A 24,911-nucleotide genomic window follows, 5' to 3' on the forward strand; every position below is an offset into this window, starting at 1 on the left:
TTGAGTTGCTTCCCTCTGCCTCCTTCCCTTGCTGTGCATGGGAAGACTATCAGTTCCCAGCAGGCCTGTTGCATTAGACCAGGCCCTGGGGAGAGAAAAGTCTGCTTCTTATGGTAAAGAAAGCACCTATCCCATCTCCCTCTGATAGGTGTGGGGCTCTAGCACTGTATGTCTCCATCCCTTCCTTGGTCTGGCAAGAGGCTGCTTTCTGTGGGAACTGCACTTGGCCTCACTCATGCCCGTAGGGGTAATATGCATTTTCATGTTAAAACAAGACAGATCTTTGTATTTAAAACCTTTTCTCCACCTTGCTTGAAGTCACTATGCATGCAAGACATCTGGGAGAGGGCCCTTGGCTTGTGGCATCCTGATCCCTACTGCCTCACTCCAGGGCACCACTTCAAGGGTTTTACATCTTTTTCCTTCCCCTGACAGCACCTCTCATTTTCCCCCACCATCATTAGGGGCCAAACCTCTTAATTTTTCTAACTACATACTGGGCTGTTGCCAGTTTTAACCAAAACAGTGGCCACCCAGGTAAGATCTGCATTAAATGCTTCTGTTCCTGTGTGTGGCTTTATTCCAAAAAGCCAGGGTAAGAAAGTGCAGTTTTTCTCTGGGTCAGAGCACATGTTTCACAGTGAAGAGTCCCCTTTGTCAGGTGCCATGCTGTGGGGGGAGCTTTGTGGTCAAGGTTAAAAAAAAAAATCAACAGTGCAGGGTGAAGTCCAGCTCATTAATATTCTGTCTGGAGAGCAGCAAGTCATTAGGTTAGTGTTCATTGACTCGGGATGAAGGGAAGTGGAGATGCCAGTATGCGATTCCCCAAAAGACAATAGTTTCATCCAAGAACAGGCCACCACCAACAGCACCTCTGTGTACCGTGTAGCCCAAACCGTCCTGGCAAGCAAGCCTTGCTGGCAAGGAGAAGACTCCCAGTCGCACACAAAAGGATGTTCTTGCTCTTGTGCACGCTGGATGCTAGGAGCCACCAAGTCTCAGCTAACCTAATTCATAAACGATCTTCGCCCAGTCCTGAAATAGGATTCAATTTGCTCCAGGGACCTGCCTTTGGTCTCTGGCACACAGCAGCCTGTGAAGATGAGGTTCATCACGCTGATGAAGGCAAAGAACAGGAACGGCACCTCAAGGCCAAAGGCCTCCTGAAAGGCAGAACAGGAATGGTATTAGCGGGGGCAGAGACGGCAGTTAAGGAAGTGTTAGCAAAATCTCGCAGTGGGGACAAAAGAAAGGAAGTGGTAGGTAGAGTCCTTCTTTCTGTGTCTCCACTTCCTGAGAGCTCGTATGGAGGGAAAGAGGACCTTGTGGGCAAGGAGGCAGGAGCTATGGGGTTGCTTTTTACTTCTACTAACTTGCAGGCCTGCCTGAGTTGCTTCCCCTGGAAGTAGGGGAGTTTCCCCTCTATAAGACAGGGAAGGTGAGGCTGGTTTCACGAGTGCTGGGAGTTTTGGGTGGTACATGGCCCTACGAATACACCATTGGGCCAAGGGTCGGACTGAGTTCTCGATAGCGAGACCGCGGGCTTCCCCTTCCTGCTCAACAGGACAGCGCACGGTTCTTCCTTTGTCTGGACGTCAGATCAGTGGGTGTCTTATGTCAACAACCCATTGACATTTTGGGGGGTTTAAAAGCGACTCTAGATGTACGGTTCTTAGCATGTCCCAAACCAGCCCTCTGACTACCCTTGGGGCCACGTGTTTAAGCTTTTCTCTGTAAGCAGTAGGGCTGGAAGTGTATTTTTTTTCCTTTAAGCAAAAGTAGAAATTCCTGAGGTGAGGAGGCCCTGGGAGCCAGGTCTTGCAAAGAAAGAGCCACCAAAAGTCTCCCAAGACTCATGATAAAGCAGAGTTAGCAACACTGCTGGCACTGCACAGTGGATCCTAGCAGGGAGGGCTGGCTGTACAAAGCTGCCTCGTGGGGGAGCTGCCTTCTTATTTGGAAGGGGATTGAGCTGCAACAAAGTGAAAGAAAAAAAAAAGTCCCTAAGCTGAACCTTGAAGCCTTTCCTCAGACCAAGCCCCCTCCCCTGGAGTTGCTGCTGCCCCTAGCGATACCCACCACGACTGGCAAGAAGCATCGGGCAAGCCCAAAGGCAGTGAGCCAGCTCACGACAACACAGAGACCCGATGCTACCCCACGGGCCTTCAGAGGGAGGATCTCCGACATCAGCAGCCAGGTGATGGGGCCCCAACCCATGGCATAACCTGAAAAGGACAAACAGGGGGAAGGTTGGCTGGGTGGCAAAATTGAGGGCACTGTGGCAGACCTAAAACCACTATCAGGGAGTGAGGAAAAGGGTCCCCCGTGGGCTGCAAATGCCTATGCCTCAATTTTGACCTGGTACTAAAGCCCTGCTGGCATTGAAGAACAAGGGATTCTCCATCAAGTGCTCCTGAGAGCGAGACCTGCAGTCAACAGTCCCTCTAGGCTGGCAATATTTATGTGGCCTTCATCCCATGCCCCTGCCCACGAATCCACCCTCACCCCACCCCTTTCAACATCCCTTCCTTGTAGCCAGTTTTAGGTACCATGAGTCTCAAACCACCTCCCCGAGAAGCACTTCCCTCCTGCTTCACCCTTGTGTGGGATCTCAGGTATCACACCAGGATAGTCCTGGACCAGTGACCCCAAGGCAGAGAAATAGATGCTGCACCAGGCAACATGGGCACCATGAGGTTCAGACATACCCATTATGAAGAACATGGTAGCCACGAGGGGGATGAGAGTGAGGAGGTTCGATGGCTCTGCAGTGAGGGTCTCGGGGCCTGCTACAGTCCCATTAGGAGTGTGGTTGGTCGAGTTTGCCGAGGGCAATGACACAAAGTGGATGTACAGTCCCAGGGTCATGTTGGAGGCAAACATAACCCCAGCTGTTGGCAGAGACATTATAAAAGAAAAAATAGGAAGCAGAGAGGTCAGGGCCCAATTCTCCCTCACGTACCCCCCGGCAGAGCTCCTTTAACCTCCGCAGAGCAGTTCTTCCCCATTTCCACATGGCTGAGCCCCAGAGACAGGCCCATTGCCGCATTTGTGCCACCCTCTCGTTCCTCTCCTGAGCTCCAGAAGAAGCATGCCCTGGAGCAATGCATCGCTGAAATAATTAAATATTTGCTGAGGCTTTGAAACCCTTGCAGGAAAACCTCCATTTAATCTAGGATTTACCAGAGACGAAGAGAAGAATCTTCCTCCCAGCTTTGTCCATGGAGACGGCAGCAATCAGCACGGACACCAGGCGCACCGCCCCTACGAGTGCTGCATCGTACTCTGGTTTCTGCAAGGACAAGAGGAGTTGTAGGAAAGCTAGAGCCAGGGTCGAGTGGGTAGCAGGTCCCTGCGTGCACTCTTGGGTGCTGTAGCCTTTGAGTTTAGCTAGTGTTGTTTCTAGTCAAGGAACTTTATTTTATTTTACGGAGTTATCCGTTATGCCAGGAAGGACCAGGGAAGGTTAGAGCACTGCATGGGGTAAGCTATGCCTAGCTAATGCCATCCCACCCCTTGCCCCGATTTACTGGGCTACAGCTGTGTTGACCAGAGAAGATACAAATCCACATGCTCCCTGGTTTTAAGGAATGAGATTTCAGCAGGAAAAGCTCCCAGATGGATGCTTGGGGCCGACAGCTGTGCACAGAGAGAGGTCTCAACTCGGGGCATGATCCGTCTCTGCAGGGGTAGAGGTGCTTGAGATGAAGGCCAGGAAGGGTTTGCTCCTTCCCATCCCAGGCCACAGTGGGAGGAGAGAGAAAGGAAGCAGCAAGCTGGCAAGAGCAGGGAGGCTGGGGTACGGGGTACACTGTGGTTGTGGCACCACGGGGCTAGATTTTCCAGCAAGACTTGTGATCTTGGGCATCTTGGTTTTAGGGGGCCCAGTTTGACACCTTCCAGGGATGGTGTTGGAGGACAGGTCCTAAGCACTTGGTACCAGCCAGGTCCTTGCAAGTGCCTTGGAAGCTGAGCATGCATTACTTGAAAATACAGGCCTTGGCGCACCGATTTATCAGAGCAGCTGTATGGGCAGGGCAGCATGGCGAGTCCCCTATGGTAGCCTGACCCTGAGGTTTTCACCCAAAATGTAAAGAATCAGGGAAGTGGCGCTGGGAGGGGTCTCCAGAGGTCATCTCATCCACCCCCCTGCCTGAGCCAGGATCACCCCTACCCAAGCCAATAGTTTTGCCCTTAGAAAATTGGGCAGGGGTAAAGAGCAAAAGCCCCCACATGGCTTACCAGGATCACAGCCGTGCTCTTAAATATCGACTGCAGATACACCAGGATGGGGGTGACGCCCGAGAGCTGCTGCAGGAACCTCATCAGCACAGCGATCCGGATTGGCTTGTACATGAACGGGTCCCTGATCTCCGCGCAGGAAACGCGTCCGCTCTAGACACACACAGAGCAAGAAGGTTAAAAAAAAAAGACACCGGTGCCCGCGGGCAGGATCTGGCACACAAGTGGGGCTGCATCCAAGGGTGTCAAAGCATCTCGGTGGCGGGCCTGTCTGTCTCCTGTTGCAGTGAGAGGGAAATGAAGCACAGAGTGGGACAGAGGGACTTGCTGAAGGCCACGCAGGCTGCCTGTGGCAGAGATGAAAAGATAACCCAGGTGTCCCGAGTCTGTGGACCCTGAAACACGCTGCTCCCTCCAGCCACGTGAACATCGAGGGGATGGTCCTCACAGCCCACAGGAGCAGGGGCAGGGAGGTGGTGGTTTTCACGTTCTCCGGTATCGATTCCCAGCCTGTCCCCTGCAAGGGGCCCTCGTCTCCTCACCTGCTTCCTCACGCTTTCCTTGATTTGCTGCAACTCCCGGGGGTAATCCGTGTCCTTTCCCCGGAGCCAGCACAGCGCCTGACGGGCCTCCTCATCCTTCCCCTCGGAGATCAGGAAACGGGGCGAGTTGGGCATGAAGTAGAGCAGGACGATCATCACGAGGACTGGCACTTCCCCTGCCACGGCCAGCCAGCGCCAGTCGAGCTTCAGAGCTGCATGAAGCAAGGAGACTGTATTAGAGGTAGAGCGATCTGGGGCCTGGTCCCCAGCCTCCCCCTACCCCTCCCATGATGTCATTCTTCTTGGAGCGCGTTTCCTATTAGGGCTTTAAGACAAGGTTGCAGCGAGTCTTGCCCCTTCTCGCTATTTTCGTCAAAAGCCTAGAAAGACTTTTAATTCCTTGACCCATTTGTGGGTGTTTTTGGAGGCCCCCCGCAGTTCTTGGCAGCAACAGAGGCTTTCCACAAAGAGCTCTGTAGCATTGGAAAAGCCATTTTCCACGGGGAGAGAAAAGTTTAAGTAGAAATTTTTCCTCCCTCTAGTTACAAGGTGGCCAATTTACCATCCTGCTTCTGCCAAGCCTAATCCACGTTCAAGAGACTGGTGGTCTATCAAGTGGGGTGTTGTGCCAATGCATCCGGAGAAGAGACCTGCCATGGCCCATCCCGGGAACAGTGGGTAAAAATGCAAATTTCCCTTTAACACCGGTGGAGCCCGGCTTGGATCATGGTCTACTGCAAATGGCATTACCATTATAGTGGCCACCAATCCACCACCTTAAGTGCCTGGCTGTTATTCACATCCATCAGGCCTTCCTGTGCTTCCCATATTCCCTGTATGACGTTACAGTGCCTTGGACTCCAGTAAGCCACCAGCTGCCAACTTGCTCCCATAGCTCTTCCCTGGCAGCGAGCTTGTCCAGGTGGCCATCTTTGTTGCTTCTGGAGTTTCCACCTTGTTGTGCCCAGTGAAGCCCCCCTCTTAAGAGCATGGACGGTGGTGTGTACTTGCCCAGTGCATACAGGAAGAGAGAGCCCAGGACTGCCATGATCTGCGGGCAAGCACCCAAGGCTCCTCTGACACCAGGGTGGGAGATCTCCGAGATATACACCTGGAGGAGGACAAAGCCACTGTTAATGGAGCAGGTATCGCCAGCCAGACCCTGCACTATTCTCCCGGGGCGAGCAGCTTCTCAGAAAGAGCCTCCTTGCTCGCCTCCCCTGAAACCCTGGGAAAAGAAGGTGCTTGCTCTAAGCAGTGATCTCTGCTGAGACATGTTTCCTGTTATGGAGGGAAGTGAAATGAGAGTCGACAGCCCTGTTCATTTTGGGGTTGCCCAATTGTTCCCTGCCTTGGTTTTTGCAATGCTAAGTTTGGATTACACCAGAGGGCTGCCTTTGTCCCATGAGCGTGGGAGGACATAACTGCCATCCCAGACACAGCCAGACTGTGCAAGGGGAGAGTCCTCCTCTGTGCAGAAGAGTCTCGGGCTGGCTAACAGCTCTAGACACCGCCGTTCTCTTCTCCGTTTAATGCCTGATCATCCTGCGGGGGCTGCCACAGAGGGGCAAAACCTGCTGCATGGAGGCCACATAGCACTCAGCGATGGGTCGCTGTCAATCTAGGCCACATGGGGAAGAGCTTCCTTAGCCCAAGACCATGCCGGGATGGTCACCGAGCCCTCCCGCCAGGTTCAGCTGAAACCTGCAAGCCATTATAGCGGTAGCAGGCTCTGGGTCCATCATCCCAGATGGGTAGGCCTCCAGCCTTATGAATGGTTGGAGATTAGTCTCTTAGGTGCAAGAGATTGGTGGCACTAGTTCCCCAGGTTAGCCGATCCCCCTCCAGGTGGTCTCCCCCCACCCCCATGTTCCAGTTCGTGACTTAGCCACATGCTCACCGGGATGGATGCAGACGTCACGCCCCCCGCGTAGCCGGTCAGCAGCCTTCCCAGCAGCAGCATCCAGATGTCTTGGGCACTGCCCATCAAGAGGTATCCCACGGCAGAAGGGACAGCAGAGACCATGATGCTCAGCTTCCGGCCGAGGCTGTCGTTCAGGACCATGGAGCTGAGCCCACCGGCCGCCGCTCCCAGCATGAACATGGACTGCAGGCAGACGGCACGACGGAGCGGGGAAGGAAGAGTGGAGGGGGAAATTCATGAACAAAGCCTGAACCTCTCAGCCTCAGTGCCAGCAATGAGCTCAAGGTGAGGCTCCAGACCACCCCTATGCCAACCTCCATCAGGTACAGCTGCCGCTTGCAATCCACCATTGCTAATGGCTTCCTTCATCTTGCCAGAGTGTCAAAGATCCCAGCTGGCATTTCTTTCCACCTAGCATCCCTTTCCTTCCTCCCACAGCTCCTCAGAGGCCCTTTCTCAATAACTCCACCTGCTGCCACCGAGGGACGTTAACACCTTGTGCTTTTGCACCAAGCCTACAGTTTCATAAGTGCCTAGTGAAGGTCGGCATCTCGGTTCCTGGGTGCCCACCCTAAGACATCTCAAAAGGAGCCATGGGTGACTGGTGCTGCCTTGGGGGGCATGTGCCCCCCCACGATCAGTCCCACCCCCGACAACCCATTTTGCTGCCTGGGGGCAGGGGGACCCCCACAGCCAATCTCGCTGCAGGCGCTTCTGGGAGTTGCTGCAGTGATTGGCCAGCACTTGCATGGGGGGCACTAGCGCTCCCGCCTGCCCATCGCCTAAGTGGCAAGCACGGCTGGTCAGGGGGTGCAGCAGCACTCTCAGTGGCAATGTGTAGGGGGTGCACGTGCACCCGCTGAAAGGAGCCCAACTTCTGGGCAGTGCCACACACCTGCTGTCTGCAGGCCAGGCCCCTGTTAAGTCTCAAGCTGGACACCCCAGGCTGCGAGTTACTTGTGCACTCACAGGGTGCTTTAACCCAAGGATCCCATACACGGCACTTCCTCAGGACTGATCGCATCTCACAGCCTTGCAGCCTTCCCAGGTCCAGCATCCTTAGAAGTGGTGAATGGGTCCACAAAGACAGAAGGTGAAAAGCCCAGAAAATGCTCCTCCTTACCCCAAACCAGGATGACTCCACCTGGGTCATCTTCAGCCTGGGGTTCGTGGATTTTTCCAAGGCAGGGATCACGGGAGACGTGTAAACTAATGAGAACCCGGCACTGAAGTTTCCCAGGACGGCGGCGAAGGCTGCCAGAAAAAGCCGCTTGTTTCGGAGAGTTCTGAAGCAGAAACAGCACGAGGGAGAGATAAGGGAGCATGCATTAAAGCAGCACTTCCCTCGGACACCATACAGATACAAGAGGAGATCGAGCTCTGCTTATCACAGAGGTCCTGCCCATCAGCCCCATCTTCCATTTCCCCCATGCCACCCTCATGTCCTGTCACATGCCTGCCACGGCCTGGTTTACTGTGAAGCCGACAGCCTTCCTGAAGTGCAGAGCCCCAGACGGCTCATGGGGCATGGGTGCATTAAACACACCATTAGACCAGGATAAAAAACAGCCCTTCATTTGCAAACTTGACCCCTTTTTGTCTCTTTCCTCATCACAATGCAAGCGGGACATGGTGACTTCACATCAAGAAGCTAGAGCTGCTGAATTCAGGAAGTTGCTGATGCCTTGCAACCTGCTTTACCATTACCAGTAACTACAATTTATACAAAGCAAAGGAAAAAAGAAAAAAGGAGAGAGAGAAGAAAAAGCAGAAGTGGGAGGGTAATAATGCTGCAAACAGAGCTCTAAGTGGGGTGGCTTCTCTCAGCCTTTTGCTCTACGTTTCCTCTTTGTGTTGTCTTTGCAAACCCAGTGCTGGCTGGCTGGGGTATTGCTAAAATAAAAACAAGAAACCCAGCATGATTTGTACATCAAAAGTGCCCTCCTAGTCGTGGACCAAGACCGCTATTGCGCCCGAGGCTGTCCATCCGGGAGATGAAGTCCATTTTTAGCCAGGCTCAAACTTGTCCTCCTGCCCTGGCCAGCAGGGATCCTGGGTACTGCACAGGCACCGCCTGGGACCCATCCTTTTTGGGGGAGTTGTTCTCCAATGACATCCAGGGGCAAAGACACCTCAGTTACAAGCTGGCTGCCAAAAAGGAGGCTCTCTCAAATAAGCAGTCATCCTCCGTTGTCATCTCCCCCCCCATCCAGGGCCCCATGTCACCACAGCTTTCATGAGGGACACTTCTGGGGAAGCAGTGGCACCATTCACTGTGACGGAAAGCTCATTGCAGCGATGTCCCGCCCTACATGCAGGGGCTCTGCCTCCTGCCCTTGCCCCCTTCCTATGGGGACAGTTGCCTGATCTCATTTGGTAGCAGTCATCCCAAGAAGAAAAGATTAAACCCCAGCTGTGCCAAAGCACCCGCCCCCACCTACGCGAGGCAAGTAGCTGGTGCCCGTTCCATAAGGTGGGCCAGGGCTTATCTCCTGGCTGTGCTGCACAGCGAATTATTTGCGCCCCGATGAACACCTCTGTACTGCATCCCCTTTCCTCTGAACACCCCCGTCCCAGTCTCCTGCCTCCCCTCGCGGGCGCGTGCACACTTAGCTGAGGCCGGCACAACACCTAGCACAAGGGAGCCCCGATTCACGACCAGGGGCTCACCCCTTCGTGCAAAGTAGCAGCCCGCGAGGAAGTCAGTAATGCTTCACCCTCTTTCCCCGCAGGGACAGGAGGTGCCTGGCAGTGCAGCTGTGCTGCTCCTCCGTGCTTTTCGGCGAGAGAAGCATCCAGGCATCTCCTGTGCTCCTGACTCCCGCCCCTGGGAGCCACCCCGAGAGCGCTCTTACTTGATGTACGCCTGGTCCAGCTTCCGGTCATGCTTCTTCAGGAAGGTGCGATATACCGAGCTGGAGGATCTCAAGAGCGGCTCCCTCACGCTGGGCTCCATGGCAGGCGCTTGGTCCCGCTCTCCCGGGAGGGTGGCAGCAGGTGCAGTTCTCTGCTGCTGCTCCGCTGCCTCTCTGCGCTGCTTCCCGGAGAGGGACGAGAAGCCGTGAACCCAAATGAAAGCGAAAGAGAGAAGTTAGCTCAAAGCATTTCTTAATCTGAGAAATCTCTGCCTTGTGGGCAAGCGTCTGAGATGAGGAAACTCCACGGAGTCAGAGAATAGATCAGTGAAACAATTGGGCCCTGCCTAGTGCTTCCACATTGCGTCGGCGGTCCTTCCCTTCCCCTGCACACACCCAGGCCCGGCGTCACCTCTCCCTTTGCGCGGGCCAGAGCCTACATCTACAGCTGATGCTGGTACTCCAGTGGAGGGGCATTTGTCTTAAAAGGAGCAGTCTTGTGCCAGCAAGACCCACAGTGTAGACGTGGTTTATGCTAGTAGAGGCGTCCTGTTGCCAGTCCGGGATCCATCCAGACCAAGTAGCTTTCTGCTGGGCTTGCTTGCTTTTACCCATGTTGGAACAGCTGTAGCAGCAAAGCTCTTCTGGCCTAGAGCAGGCTTGAGAGAGGGCTGAGAAAGGGAGATGGGGGGAGGGAAAGAGAAGAAAGGGAGGGGAGGGGAGGGAGAGCAAGAAAGGGAGGCCAAAGATAGCAAAGAGGTTGGCAGTCCTGTGTGCGGCGTCTGCTGGGTGCAAGGCAGCCTGGGCAGCGCTGGTGACACACACAAAACAAAAAGGAGAAATTCTGGTTTTCTGTACACAGGGCCTGTCCCTGCCCAGCTCGGAGGTTTGCAGAGGGACGGTTCGAAGGGACAGGCACCGACTGCCTTGCAGCACGGTGGGCCGGGGACTCGCCGCTTTGTTCAGATGGGAGTTGAGGCAGGGGTCCTGCACAACTCCCACCTACAATATTTGGAGCAGCCCAGCTAATCCCAAAGGAGCACCTCTGCCTGGCCTTAGCTTCCTTATGCAGTCATGCATACCACGATAGAGAAATCCCCGCTGACTTCCCCTGGGGCGGGGGCTGGACTCAAAGATCTTCTGAAGTCCCCCCCCAGCCCTGATGTCTGTGCAATCTATGAGATCAGCCGTAATCCTGACATCACGGTGCGATTCAGCCGTTACTTACGCAAACTTCCAAGACAGCTCAGTTTGCTCCTGGGATCCAGGCAGGCAAGCCTTGAATTCCCTCATATAAAACTAGCTGCCTTGGCTTGGCCCTGGCCCTGCTAGTGGTGGTATTCCCGAAAACCACTTTCCTCAGCACTTCCACACCTGTGCTGGGATGGATTAAGTCTGAAGGAGTGCTTAAATTATCACCGAGGGCAGGGCTGGGCTCCCCTCTGTGATAGCGGGATGAGTTGTCCTAGAATCATAGGAAATGAGGGTTGGAAGGGACCTCAGGAGGTCACATCTAGTCCTGCCCCTTTGCTCACAGCAGGATCATCCCCACCCATATCATCCCAGTCGAGGCTTTGTCCAGATGGGTCTTAAAAGCCTCCGAGGACGGAGAATCCACCACCTCTCTGGGGAGCCTGTTCCAGAGCTTTACTATCCTCCTAGTGAGAAAGTTTTTCCCAATATCCAACCTAAACTTCCCTTGCTGCAGCTTGAGCCCATTGCTCCTTGTTCGGTCGTCTGCCCCCACTGAGAACAGTCCATCCCCATCCTATTTTGAACCACCGGTCAGGGAGTTGAAGACTTATTAAATCCTCTCTCAGTCTTCTCTTCTGCAGACTAGATAATCCCAGTTCGCAGCCTTTGCAGAGGCCAGCTTTGTCAGTCATCTCCCACTAATCATGTTCTTTGATTCCTCTTGGAGAAGTCCTGGCAGGCCCCTGGCAAGCTGCAGGATAAAGGAAGTCTGAATAGATCTAATCCCACTCCTGCTCGGAAAGACTTCACCTTCCAGGCTCAGCAAAAATGCAGCCCGTTGTCTGCAGCAAGTCTGCACCTGGCCGAGCTGTTTGAGGCCTTCCCAGGTACCAGAGGAGGTTGCTGAAGTCGCTGCAAGCACTTCCAGACATGCATGCATTATGGTCAGAGGCATTTTCTCCCCTGCCTGTGCAGTGTGTGGAAGCCTGGGTATCTTATCCCCACCATTCATCCCCAAGGGCAAGGAGGGCAGTGGAGGGGGCTGCTGGAAATCTCCATATTGAGGATATACCCTTACCGCGCCACTCGGTGCCGAGCCCAAGCAAACTGGGCTGCTTTGCATGTGCGGCTTCCTCGCTGGAATGGATGTAGCCTCCTTCCTGTGCTGCTGTGGCTGGCCTGAGGAGCTGAGTCTCTCAGCAGGGCTAATTAACCCACCAGCTTTCATGCCGGTTTCTAATGAGGGAAGGACTGCACCTGGAGCAATGTGACAGGTGCAAGGTATCAGCTTTAAGGGGTCCACCCTCTAGGTACAAACCCTGCCCGTTTTGTCCCTCAAATGGTTCTCAATGCTTAGTTAAAAATAGCTGGGCTAGAGACGCTCTTGAGCACGGATAATTTAGGAGCCATTTAGGAAGTTTCCCGCCCATTCAGTTATGATCCTTGCAGCCAGGCAGACTTTGTCTTTGGTTCTGCTCAGGTCACCAGGACCGAGAAATCATTTTTCTTCTGGCTTTTGTCGTGCACAGGGACAAGCAGAGATCCCTCCCTGGGGATGCACTGGAAGGATCCTCTCTCTAATTGCTGGTGGACCTAGTCCCATCTGGCACTTGGTAATCATTGATCATGTTAATCAGGGCCCCTGTATCCACCACCTTTGGTACTGAGTGACCGACCATTTAACACCAGGACCATACAACACACGCATCTCCCCTACAAGAGAGACGGCCCTTAGCCTCTCAAACCCTCTCTCCTCAAAACAGAGTGGGGAAAGAAGGAAGAAAGCTGTTTGCACATGGAGCAAGCAGATGTTATTGAGGTTTGTGCTGCTGGTCCATTTTAAACCCCACACTGAAACAGAGGGTGTTCCCCTACAAGGGCACCTTCCACAAGTTGGGGTCCCTCCCCTACACGGCTGTCTTGGTTTGCTAAGTCAAGGCAAGGACAGTTCATCTAAATTCATTCTTCACTGCTGCCCCATGGCTATTGCTAAGGATTTGTCATGGGATCTCATTAACAGCCCCCCAGACTAAGGGGTCTCACACCACCCTCCCCACAAAGCAGCCGGATGGGCAGCATTGGGTGTTATTAGCTCTGCCACACACGACTCACCTCCAGGTGTTGGGTTGAGCTCCGACCAGAGCTTTTACAAGGGTGCCAAGCTCCTAGCTCCTAAGGTCCCACAGACTCCTTAAGGAGAAACCAGCTCGATTGCTATAGCAGGCGATGAAAACAGGCCTCTGTTTCACCTTTTTCTATCATTTCTTCTGCAAAAAAGAATCTTTCCACATAGCATCATCACCCCTTGCGGTTTGCATGGCTAGCTCTTCCCTAAGGGGCTGCTCATACTGTCCTCATCACTCCCTAGGTACAAAGACCCTCCAAGGCAACACAACACCTACTCACAATACTGCAGGCTGGGGCCCTGCTACTTTATTCACCCGCATCTCAGCTGAGCTCAGGGAGTGGGGAAGGGGGGACTGGTACTTCCAAGGCAGGATTTAAGGAAGGGGTGGAGTTGTGCCCCAGCCCATAACACTCAGGGTAGCCCAGTTAACCTCATCACGACCACGTTGCTACCCATGGCTCCAAGTGGAGCTAGCAAGTGATAAGTGATAAGCAGCCCAGGGGACCCTGGTCATATAGCCTATTCCTAGCCCTGGCATGGGACTTGCCTCCTCTGTGCGATAAGACTCACTTAGGAACCCACACTTCCCTAGATGTGCCTGTTTGCCTTTCCACCTCTGCTCCGCGCCTCTGGGAGCAGTGCCCCCTGATAACACTCAGCATGGAAGATGCATTTCACGCCAACCTTTCTGTGCCCTCTGCTCACCCCAGACTGTGGGTACAATGATCCACGCAGCCTGCAGGACCCAGGGCTGAGCCGTGGTGCCTGTGAACCAGGCTCTCTAGGGAGTTCTCCAGGCCTATGCATTGCAGCAGCCTCCTGCAGCTTCAGCCTGGCTGGCCCTTGCTATTCAGCGCTGGAACTGGGTAGCGAGGACTTCTCAAGGATCTGCACGGAGAGGTGCGGACGACTCCTTCACACCAGCTAGGACATTGCACAAGTTTGGCTCTGGATGTCCCATCCGGTTCCTACAGCTGCAGCAGGCCAGCGTGCATGGGGCTGCTGGCAGGAATGCATGCGGCTGGAAGCAGGTAAGGGAAGGAGTCTCTGTTTGGCGGCATCTTCACAGCTCTGATGCTGGGAGAGTTCAGCATCTGTAAGGAGGCCACCGGGGCTTTATTTTGTGGACTATAAGCCCCCTTGGGGTAGGCTGAATGGAGGAGTGGCTTTTGGCACCTCTTGGAGCCATTCCTAGGCATCCCGAGGGCCCTCTGCTGTTGTAAGATGTTGTTGGAGGCAGTTCCTCTTCTGCACAGATCCCAAGCACGGCGTCACCAGGGTGGGGTGAACAGATCCTCTTTATAGCCAGGGGACTTTACGTCTGACTCAACCCCTCAGGTTCTTCCCGAGGGGAGAGAGTATGAGGGGCCACTGGGATGTGACACCAACTCACTGGAAAATTCCCCCGGTGCCAATGGGTCAGATAAATGTCACCCTCTGTTATGTCACCCTGTCCCTGCAAGGGGGTGGGGGTTGCCGTGTGAAGGAGAAGTGCTCGGGAAAGATGCGTGCTTGGCCATTTGGCCGCCTGGCTCAGTGTCTCTGTGTGGGTTATAACACGGTGTGTTTGGGGGCTAAACCAGCAGAAATGAGAGCGGACCCTGGCCTTTTCCAGGCATCAGCAGTGAAGTGCTCTCGGGACAACTGGGTGCTTCTCAGAGGCTCGGACAGGAAGATGAAGGCATTGCCTCTAACACCGCTAGTTTAACCAACTGGAAGGGCAATGTGTGCCTAGGTGTGCAGGGAAACTCGATGCACCGAGCGCAGTTGAGCATCCTGCCTTGAGGGGGGACAGCCTGGGGGCTGCCGGTGGCCTCTCCTCGGCACAGAGAAATTTTTCTGAGCAAAGACTGAACCAGCACAGGGAGAAACCTGGTAGAAAAGGCTTGGGCGCATTTCAAAGAGCTCAGTCCCGGCCCCACCTGCTGGTCGCTGGCCCCGGCTGCCTGTGGCTCAGTGTCTCGTGCACAGCGCGTTGCAACTGGAGCCGTCCCCGGAGGCAGGGAACTGGCTTGCATGAGAAGGTGACAAACAAGCGAGGTTACAGCTGTCTGTCAGGCGGTCCGCACTGATTTAGGATGCTAGGGGTAGAAGAAGGGCAAAAGTGGAGTCCTAGCAGCCTGCGAGCCAAACAGGAGGTAATGGACCCAGTTTTTAAGCTGATGCTGGTCAATGCTATTCCGGCATCGCCCTGAGCAGATGGTATGCTGGATGCATGGAGAGAGAACTAGCAGGGAAAAGCTGGGTTTTTTTAGGGGTGGGGCGGACATTTCCCAGCAAAGCAGAGAACAAGTCAGGTGGTATCCTTTATTAGACCGACTAGATTTGCAAAAGAAACAATTCTTTAATTGCAATTCTTTATTTATTTATTTTTGCAAAAATGTAGTTGGTCTAATAAAAGCTATCCCCTTTACCATGAGTCCTGATGCCCTTTTGCCTCCAGACCAGTATGACTACACCCTGGATACCTGAGAAAAAAATCAGGCATCCTTGTTTTTGCTCAGCCCTGGGAACGTTAGCATGGAGTTGGGGGGAGCCGGATCCCCAGGTCCCAAAGCAGGGGGCACCGGTATGGGAAGAGGCGGCGTGTAGAGAATTGCGCTAGGCTGAGTGGGTTCAGCTGCTCTTGATGCCAGTGTTGAGCTGTCTCACATGGCTTCATTGTAGGACTCAAGATTGGCGACTGGGGCTCAGCCACTGACCCGTGATGAGTTCCTGAGGGACGACCATCACCTCTTGGTCCCTCCCCGGCTCTAAGCTCAAGATACGGGATGACTTTTACTGTGCGTTCCTACCTTGCCTGGCAGGGCAGAGCCCTCGTCTCAGCTGGATCATGTCAAATCTCACAGGCCCGTGTTTTGCCTGTGTATGATTCCAGGTTGCCTTGTATTTGAGGCATGTGTTTGGGAAAATGATTGCTTTCCCTTTTCATTTGACTCTCTTCTCTGGAACCGATTCACCCATAGGCACAGCTGGCAGAGACTGGTGCCCTGGCCTGATTCCAGCATAGGTCCTTATTGCATTTCCCGGGGTTTATCCTGGGAGAGGCACAGGTACAGGTATGCTGTCTGTTTGAAGTGGCTCCATTATATTACCCTAAAATTGTCATTACAGGAACAGCTCCCTGAGCAATGGGGGCAGAGGACTGGGAGTTGGGAGGCTTGGGCGCTAGCTTGGCTTGGCAAAGGACCTTCTGGGCACCCGCTAGCAAAGCACCTCCTCACTCATTGCTTCGTTTTTCCCACGTGTGACATGCACGCAGTGAGATGGATTTTTCCACTGGCGCACGTGTGCACGCAGGGGAATCATTTACCGATGCACGTAAAGCACATTGCAAACCTCAGATGAAATGCAAAGCATTCATGCCCTTTTCTTCTTCCAGTGAAATCTTGTGAGGATACATTGGCTGGAGCTGGGTACATCTACATGAACACGATGGGAATCTCCCCCAGCAAAAAACATGCTGCATTAGGAAGGAGGCTTGGGCTGGTTCTCTCTGGCTCAGCCAGCCTCCAAAGGGGAGTTGCTTTGCAAACAGGAGGGAGGCAGAGAGAGGATTTAGGACCATGAGGACATGTTGCCTTTAATGGGAGAAGTGTTTTCAGGTGGTGACACCTGGGAGAAATCCACCCCCTCACCCTGGGAGTCAGGCTAAGGGCTTTTCTTTCTAGGAAGAAGGAAAGGTGCGGCTTTCACAAGGCTTCCTGGTGTGGGGAAGAGCTGCAATGCAGGTAAATATTCACGTCTCTTATTTCTTCTCTGACCCTTCTTCTTTCCTAACTGTCTGCAATGAGCAATTGAAGACTTGGAGGTGGTTCTCTTAGACCTTCCTCCAAGGTCTCTCTCCAGCCTAGGAGGCCAGTGGCTTGGGTCTCTTGCTCAAAGTGAATCCAGCTAGTGGGGAAGGAGGAGTTGGGTTCATCTCTTTGCTGCAGCAGTGGCTATTTCTCCATGGGAGGCTTCACCGGACGGATACAGTACCAAGCCTGGTTTGCTGTCTTTTGGGATGCCAGGGTATGGACGCTGTTGTAAGCGTGAGATACCTCGGCAAGCGGTTGCTGCCCTAAGACGTTTTCAGTCTCCCTTAGCTCCAAGAAGAAGGCAGGTTGGGTCCTTTCTTGGCTTGCTGCTACCATGCCTGCACCCCTCCCGAATGCTAATGAATGTCTTAGAGCATCCCTCCTCTCTGAGCAGTACCAGCTGTCGTTTCACCGGTGGGGCCCCGGTGGCATAGGGAGGCTAAGCTACTTGCCTGAAGTGATGCAGGACTGATCTCAGGACCGAGCCCAGATGTACTGAGTCTGGTCTCGGCGGCCCAAGCGTGAAATGTGTGGGGAAAACGAAGCCATGATGCTGATGCTCTTAGGCTGCGCCCGTTCTTGTCCCCATCCCTGCGCAGTAACTCGCTTGCTCTAGGCCACACAGGTCCCAGATACAGGGATGGTAGCAAGAGGGTGGCTGGAAGGAGGTGACAGATGTCCTGTAGCTGAGAGGAGCCAGGAGGCCGGTCCATACGGTGCTGACCTCTTATCAAGCCTGAGTGGTGAATTTTGGGTCCAGGCTGTGCTTAGCTGAACGCATTTGGGGTTGGAAAGGCCTTGTGGTACCCGAGTTGTCTGCACCAGTCAAGCTAAGGGTCTCGGGTGTTTCCTGGGGGCTGGAGCTGCTCCTTTTCCCTGGCCCTCAAGGGGACTTGCCTTGCTGTGGGTGGTTTTGACTTCTAACCCAGAGCTTGCCAGAGCCCAGTCCCTGCAAACTGATCTTCATCTGAGATTTGCAAGCTGGTTTGACAGCTTTTCTCGGAGGCGGGGAGCTGTCAGGATTTCCTTAGGACCTGACCGTCCTGGGCTTGTGTGAGCAAAGGCCGGAGAGGGAGCCAAGCCAGCACAAACTGCTGTGAAACACTGGGGCTGTTTGCCTCAAATTTTATCCTTTGTGACCATGCCGGCCCGTCTTCACTCCTGCTCTCCGTGTGTGAACGCGCGCTCTTTGGAGGGAGAGTAGTGTTTGGCCTCACCCCACTGCATGCATGTTGTTTGTGCAAAGCCATGCTGCTTGTCCCCTGAAAAACCCTCTTGTGCAGCAGAGATGCCTCCTGGGGAAAACAGGATCAACTCCATGGGCCCAATAATAGAAAAAGAAGTGGGATCTAGTAGCGTGACTGGGGAAGGGGGTTGAAGACGGCACCAGCCCCAACGGGGGCTATTCTGCCTCTCTTCACTCTGGCCTTCTTACCCCAAAGCCTGGGGCAGAACGCGCCGGCCTCCCTGCACACATCATTGCTGACCTCAGGATTGCTGTTCTCAAGCCAAAAAAATAGCTTTAAAAACCAGCTTCAACAGGAAACTGCAGAACGAGTTATCTCCCACAAACTGGACTGAGTTAAGTGTGGCTGAAATAGGGTCCTTGTCGGGAGAGGAGCTAAGCAGCTGACACACTTATGAGTACTATCAAGAGGTGCAATCCAATCCATCGCCATGTTCCCACCCAGCCATCACAGGATGCGACTCTCCAGTGAGACGAGGCTTTTGTCTCATGCAGTTAGAGAGGCCTGGTTTAGGCTCGGTGGTCTTGCTCTCCTGAGGTCCAAGTGGCAGGCTTTTTTTTTCCCCCCCTTCAGACCCTCTGTCTCTCTCCCTGCTCAGTTTTTAACTATTATAAAGCCTCTTGCTACAGAGTTCCCATCTGAAAACTCCCAGAGTTTCTTGATGCTGTTGCATTTAGAAAGCAGGGTTTTTAAACCTAGTGCTTTATGAATCAACACAACACTTGGTTGATGAATAGTAGAAAAGTTTGTTTTAATAACTACCAACAAGCTACAAAACTAAAAAGCAGAAAGACTCTCGTTCCCAATATAAAACAAGCTATTCGTTCTCACTGTTATCTTAGCCGCACAGAGATCTTTACCCGATGCAGGCAGGAAGCGGTTCGTGTACAGCCTCAAAGCGTGGATCCTTGTGCGCTGGGTGGCAGGATGGCTTGGTCTGGACTACACACATCTTGCTGGCAAATCTGCTTAGTTTTTATACTGTTTAATTGTACAGCTTCAAAGCATTTTTCCTTGATGGCTGGCTGATTAGAGTCCAAACAAACAGGGATGCAAAGGTTGATCGTAACACAACTGCTAAGTGCCTGGCTCCTGTTTTTGATTTGTCGAGGTGTGAAGACTGGTTTTTCTGCAGCCCCTGCAATTATAGGTTGATTTACAGGGGACGGGTCTGAGTGGTCCAACAGGATCCTTAGAGGTGTCACCAAACCTGTTTTGGGGCATTTGTGTATCAATGGGGCAAATTTGCAGTCGCTTACACCAGCGATGGTCTATTTGCAGAACTCCAGACATACAGCGAATGATTGAGACATTGCAACACCGCAGAGTGACATTGGATGCCTGTTTTGAGAAATGTGAGGATGTCATACAGAGCATCCTCCCTATATTCAAGGCACCTTTTACAGGTTTCTTTTGAGTTGCATATTTAGCTTTTTGTCTTTCTTTTTCTTTTTTTTAGCTGCTAGGTCAGTTGAAATGCATATGTAGTTTCCTTGGCTCACTGGCCCAGCTTTTCCTTTGGCCCTCTTAGCTTGGAAATACACATGTGATGAATGCGTCGGGACTCTGCCAATAATTTTAACCACTTTAGTATTTTATGGCGTGGGTCCAGTATTGGGTACCGCGAGCTCCAGTGTCTTGACACCTAATGGGTTGCAAGCCATTAGTGGAATTTGATTTTCCTGCGGCAGTCCCGTTATCACGATCCAGTCGCGCCCCAGCCCTTGTCTTGCATTTTTCTGCAAGAGACACTGTCCAAGCTTTCACATGCAGTGGGTAGCACTCCAACCCCCCCACTACCAATGGCTTATCAACTCTGTGTATGAGGACAAGCCCTTAGAGCTGCTCGGAGCTGTTAGTGTAGCTAAGGTGCGGCGATCAGGGCAGCAGCCCCTGCCACCGGCTTAGGCAGACGGTGGTGGTGGCTGGTGCTATTTTTCCAGCCCCAACTGGCTGCACCGGGAGCCAGGCCGCTCCGTTACACCTTTGGTCCAGAGCCTCTGACTTTGATGCCTGGAAAGCTAGGGCTGATTTAATTGCCTGGGTAGCTCGTAGCCAGCAACACCGTAAGCATCCAGCCTGCAAAGGGAACAGCACTAATAGAGAACTGCCGGTTTCCACAGTTTCGGAGCAGCTCCAATGATGGCAGGTTTTTGGAAGGCAAATAAAATGCTTATTAGGGCTGCTGGGAAATTGCTGGATGCTCTTGTCCTGAGGCTGTTTCCTGGTTCACACGGGAATGTCTTTTAGCATACAATACTCCCTGGCTGGGCTGGAGTCACGAATCCAGCGGCTCCGCTTCTGCGTAGCTGAGGCCGAGGCTGGTTTGGGAGTTGTTCCTAGTCCCTGCTCTGCTCTTGTCTCCTTGCTTTCGCGGCGTTGTCTGACTTCGTGACCTCCGTCTTGGCAGCAGAGCGGACTCGGAGTCCCTGGAACGACGGCGGAGGAATCTGTCCAGGAGAGGACAAGTGAAGCGGCTCTGAGCTTGCAAACGCCTGTCTCTGGGGCGGGTGACCGGATGTGTAGGTTGTTGTTGGTAATGTCAACACCTGGCACTGACTTTTTTTCAGTCATGCTTCACCTAGAAGAAGGGTTGTGGTGCAGGTACTTAGGGAGCACGAGCTGGCCGGGTGCTGCGTGCGAGCTTTGTGCTGACGGTGTCGTAGGCGCCCGAGCGGTGAATGGCGAGGAGATCTTTGCTCTGCTCTTTCCAGGCTGGCCAGTTTCGACGCAGGTTTGGTAATATTCACAGCTACTGATGGCTCTTGATTGTGCCTGGCCATAAAAGTCGCAATCTGGGTGGTGAACCTGGCTGTCTTCCCTGATTGAATGTACTAACCTTCTCTCCGGATCTTGTCCTTTGTGGCTGGGCTCTTGCTGAGTGGGGTTGACCTCTTTCTGCTTCGGCTGTGGGAATGTTAAAGCTGCCAATAACTTGTACATCGAGTATCTGAGCTGTCAGCATTATTCCTCTCTCTATAGGGATGTGGCCCTTGCGTACCGGTGCTGTTTCAGTTACAGAGGCTTTGCAAGCACAAACAGGAGGACTTCTACAATCTTTTCTGCAGCGCCTGATGAAGGGTGTTTGTGCCCCAAAGCTTGCAATTTAAAGAATTTTTTTTGCAAAAATCTAGTTGGTTTAATAAAAGAGATCATCTCTACTCCAAGTCCTGATTGCCTTTTGCAAACACTAGTGCAGCCCCCCTGGAAGTTAAGGCAGTCGCCTTGTTCCCAGTTTGCAGGCAGGGAAAGGCCTGGACAAGCTGGGAACAGAACGTGAATCTCCTGGCCCCGTTCCTAGATCCCCTAGGCTCAGTTCTCCGAGACATCAACTTTAGCTTGCTCTTGATGTAAAGCTGCCAGAGTGGAAGGGAAAAATCGGGCTCTTGGCTTCCTTGGGCTTCCCGAAACCTCTCTGAAGTTCTGTTGTAATTACAGCACTCGAAGACCAAACCCAGGCCTGCCTCCGGTGCAGGGAACGGCTGAGGAAAGCCAATATCGCTGCTTGAACTTGTCAGAAACCCTGGGACTGAGCAGAAATGCAATCCAGAGAAAGGCAAGTGCCCTCGACATCCCCAGCACGTGCTTCCCCGAGGCCAGAAGACTCTGACTTCTTGCCGTCCGTCGCTCTTGCTGGAGTCCTGTGTCTGGTTTTCATCTGCGTCTCTCCGCTACTTGTCCGGGGCAACGATGGGCGCGTGCCCTTCCACGACTGCTCGGCCCTAAACTCCGGCAGGGCTTGCTCGCCGACCCGTAAACTAAGGGCATTTCGTCTTCTCTTCCCAAGCCAGCCGGAAGCGACCTGGCGGGCCCTGCAGCGCAGTCTGGGTGGCCGGAGGTGGCCGGACCGTGCTGAGGGGGTCAGGGTCTCTCTGGTGGCCGTTGGACTAGGAGAGGCGAGAAACACGCTCCTGTGCCTCTTGAAGCGGGTCCTGTTGTCGCTGGGCACGGAGCGAGGCTCGTCTCTCGCAGCAAGGGTGCAGGTACCGGAGGACCGCAGCGCTTATTTGCCTTGCGGGGTGCGCTCGGAGCGGGGGGCACGCAGCGTTTCTATCGTTTACGAGCGGGCAAAGCTTCCTCCTTACAGCGTGACCGTAACTGCGCAGTGCTCGCTTGATGGCAGCCCCCTGGTCACCGAGACCACGGTGCAGTTTTGGAGGAACGGCACGGACCAGGCCGGAGAAGACCGTCTCCGTAGCTCGACGTCCCGTTTGGCGGCTGAAGTTTTAAGAAGCCTTTGCCGCAGTGGCAGGGCCCCTGACGAGTCGCGGGCCGCTGCCAGGAGCCTACCCGTGCTCTTCGTAAAGCCTGAGCAGTATCTGGAAGGTGGTTTTGTTTGCTGATACCGAGTCGCGGTGACCTGCTGGGAGCCATTGCAGCAGTCTCCTTTGGGGGATCTTCCTGTCATAGGCACCCCTCAGAGGTCTCCTTTTCATTTGTCTGATGCAAGGATTGGCTTGTCTGTGAAAGGTGTGCCATGTTAAGGGTTCAAACGGCCTAAGAGGCGGGGTGATGCTTTGCAGAGCCATGGATTTACTTATCGCCTTCCCCCTTGGTTGAATGCAAACCTGGATGGAGGTAGGGGTTTGACCCTTGCTGATCAAACCTAGTCCCAGGCATCTTTCTCTCCAGGGGGTCCTTCCCCCGGCCTTCCACAGCGGCTCCTCGCGCCTCGGGTTTGAGGGCACTTCTGCACGGAGGAATTGCTGTTCCAGGTACACCCGGGACGGGGTGGAGGGCAGGCACTGCAGGGTGCTGGGATCCACCCTGCAGATATCAGGATAGCTTTTTATCCTTGCTCCATCAGGGAAGGGGAAGCAGCAGCTAGAGTCGGGTAGCTCTGTCAAAATGACGGGGCCTTCCACAGAGTCTGCTCGCATCTAAAATGCACCAGGAGAACGAGGAAGGCTGATGAGCGAGGGTGGCTGGGTCTCGGCCGGTGGAAATCGGTGGCATGCTGTGGAAAGCCACACATCTCCCCTTCTTCAGAGGGCCTGGCCTGGTGACAGCAAAGAGCCCCAGGGTGTCTCCGGCCCGCCAAGTTGCTCTGGAAGGAGTCTTAACTGTGTGGAGAGCACTTCTTCATAGTTTCATAGTTTCTAGGGTCGGAAGGGACCTGAGCAGATCATCTAGTCCGACCCCCTGCCATGGCAGGAAGAGCACTGGGGTCAAATGACCCCAGTAAGGTGGTCATCCAACCTCCTCTTAAAAACCCCCAGGGTGGGAGCCTGCACCACCTCACTTGGAAGCTGGTTCCAGACTCTAGCCGCCCTGACCGTGAAGTAGCGCCTCCTGATGTCCAACTTAAACCTTCCCTCCGCCAGCTTCTTACATGGGACGGGAGGTGTTCGTTACGAAAGAAATAAACAGGTGTCTTATAATGACCTGGCCCCTCTTTTTTTTTTTCTTCTCCTCCCTTTTTCTCTCTCACTGTTTGGGTAGAGTCGTGCTAAGCCTGCTCATATTTGCCTTGTTTGGAAAGGTGCATGCAATTTTACCAGTGGAGGAGGTGGGCGGCAGTAACAGGTGGCAGGTGGGGCCGCAGTAAAACTTCCGGCACTGGCTTAATACCGATGAAGCTTTGAGATCCTGGGGTGAAAGGGAGTTTAAATGAAGCCTTGCGAAGGGCAAGGGTTTGGTCTGAGACCTGGGAGGAAGCTGGCATCGGTTCTTCGTCCCTCCGGCCCTATTCGCTCTGCTCTTTCAACAGCGTTTCGTTGCGTCGGCACGAACTCGGAGCAATAAATCTCTGACGCCGTCTTCTTACATCCATCGCTCTGCAGCGGCCCTGCAAACTCTTAAGCAATTAATGCTGAGGTCTACTGGCTGCCAATGAGGCATTTGCTTTGTCTAATCTTGCGTGGTGTTGATCATGATGGATTGCATTCTGTAAGCACCTTTTAAAAACTTTTCTCCTGTTGCAAAGGAGGATTTGGCTTCTGGCTAGACAGGGCTGGCTGCCGTCCACCCTGGGTGATTAATCTTTGATCTGTTGTGTCTCTTTGGGAATGAATTGGGACCTAATAGCTATTTAAGCTAGGAGATTGGTAAGTAATCTAACAGCTGAGAGGCTGCCATTAGGGAAGGGGTGGCTTGGTACCTTCAGGCAGCTGAAATTAGTTTGGTGGTATGGGCACCTGTATGTGAGTCTGCTTTTAGTGCCTGGCACCCATTGCAGTTCTCTTGCAAAAAAAGCACAGTTGCATGCATGAGGGGGCTGTGATGGTACTGAATAAATGTTCAACTTCGTTTTAAGTGAGCGAAGAGAGTGTCCGCACTGCTCTTCTGTGTCCTGGTGGAGGGAGGGATAGCAGGGAGCTCGTAGCAATGGCAAGGATCCTGTAGAGGGGGAAGACATGAACTAATTCTCATCTCCCCTTCATCTGTATGGGTCTGGCAGCTATACTGTGAATGAGGTAATTTGCTGATAGCACAGGCGGAAATTAAGGTAACTTGTGCTAGAGGCACCCGCGCGATGGAAAACGCTGATACAGGAGATCACTGCACTGACTTGTGCCTATATCAAGCACCTGGATAGCTGCCATGCTGCCTTGCCCACGGGGTACTAAAATAGTAGTCCTGTTGTTTCAAACACTGGGGAGCTGGGCAGTCTGGATGCTGCCGGGCTGCGGAAGACGACTTGCCTTGACCCGAGAGCAAGTGCGTCGGTGAATGCAGGGGGTTGGATTCAAACAACACATACCATACCTGGACTCCTGGTGGCCCCGGCAAATTTTAGTATTGGGCCCCCCCCTTTAGCCAGAGATGATGATGATGATGATAAAAATTACCATTTTTGGGCCTCTTTTGTGTCTGGGCTGCCTGGTTCACTCATGCCCTGAATCAACACATACAGAGATCAAATCCTTGCAAAGCTGGGGTGATTGCAAGAGGAGCTCCCAGACTGGGCCTGTTTCTCCCTAAATAATGTCCGTGCCTCTTATTCCCCTTCAAGTGTCCTGCGGGCTGGTCCACCGAG

At 53.5% G+C, this 24,911-nt stretch overlaps 2 protein-coding genes across 2 annotated transcripts; one reads left to right on the top strand and one right to left on the bottom strand.

Moving 5' to 3' along the window:
* Nucleotides 1-231: 231 nt before the first annotated feature.
* On the bottom strand, nucleotides 232-9,746 carry SLC2A6 (solute carrier family 2 member 6). The gene is made up of 10 exons (XM_019510755.1): nucleotides 9,564-9,746; nucleotides 7,832-7,994; nucleotides 6,685-6,891; nucleotides 5,796-5,895; nucleotides 4,785-4,996; nucleotides 4,243-4,395; nucleotides 3,184-3,292; nucleotides 2,709-2,891; nucleotides 2,080-2,225; nucleotides 232-1,163 (listed from the first exon to the last, which is right to left on the bottom strand). Exons 1-10 carry the CDS (start codon nucleotides 9,662-9,664, stop codon nucleotides 1,008-1,010), a joined length of 1,530 nt encoding a protein of 509 aa, XP_019366300.1. The 5' UTR covers nucleotides 9,665-9,746; the 3' UTR covers nucleotides 232-1,007.
* Nucleotides 9,747-12,071: 2,325 nt separating this feature from the next.
* Nucleotides 12,072-22,552, top strand: LOC109293009. Its single transcript, XM_019510756.1, has 2 exons — nucleotides 12,072-12,082; nucleotides 21,451-22,552. Exon 2 carries the CDS (start codon nucleotides 21,472-21,474, stop codon nucleotides 22,273-22,275), a length of 804 nt encoding a protein of 267 aa, XP_019366301.1. The 5' UTR covers nucleotides 12,072-12,082; nucleotides 21,451-21,471; the 3' UTR covers nucleotides 22,276-22,552.
* The last annotated feature ends 2,359 nt before the right edge of the window (nucleotides 22,553-24,911 follow it).

The sequence above is a fragment of the Gavialis gangeticus genome, unplaced genomic scaffold (assembly GCF_001723915.1).
Source record: "Gavialis gangeticus isolate Ggan-Ray unplaced genomic scaffold, GavGan_comp1, whole genome shotgun sequence".
NCBI classification, from domain to species: Eukaryota; Metazoa; Chordata; order Crocodylia; family Gavialidae; genus Gavialis; species Gavialis gangeticus.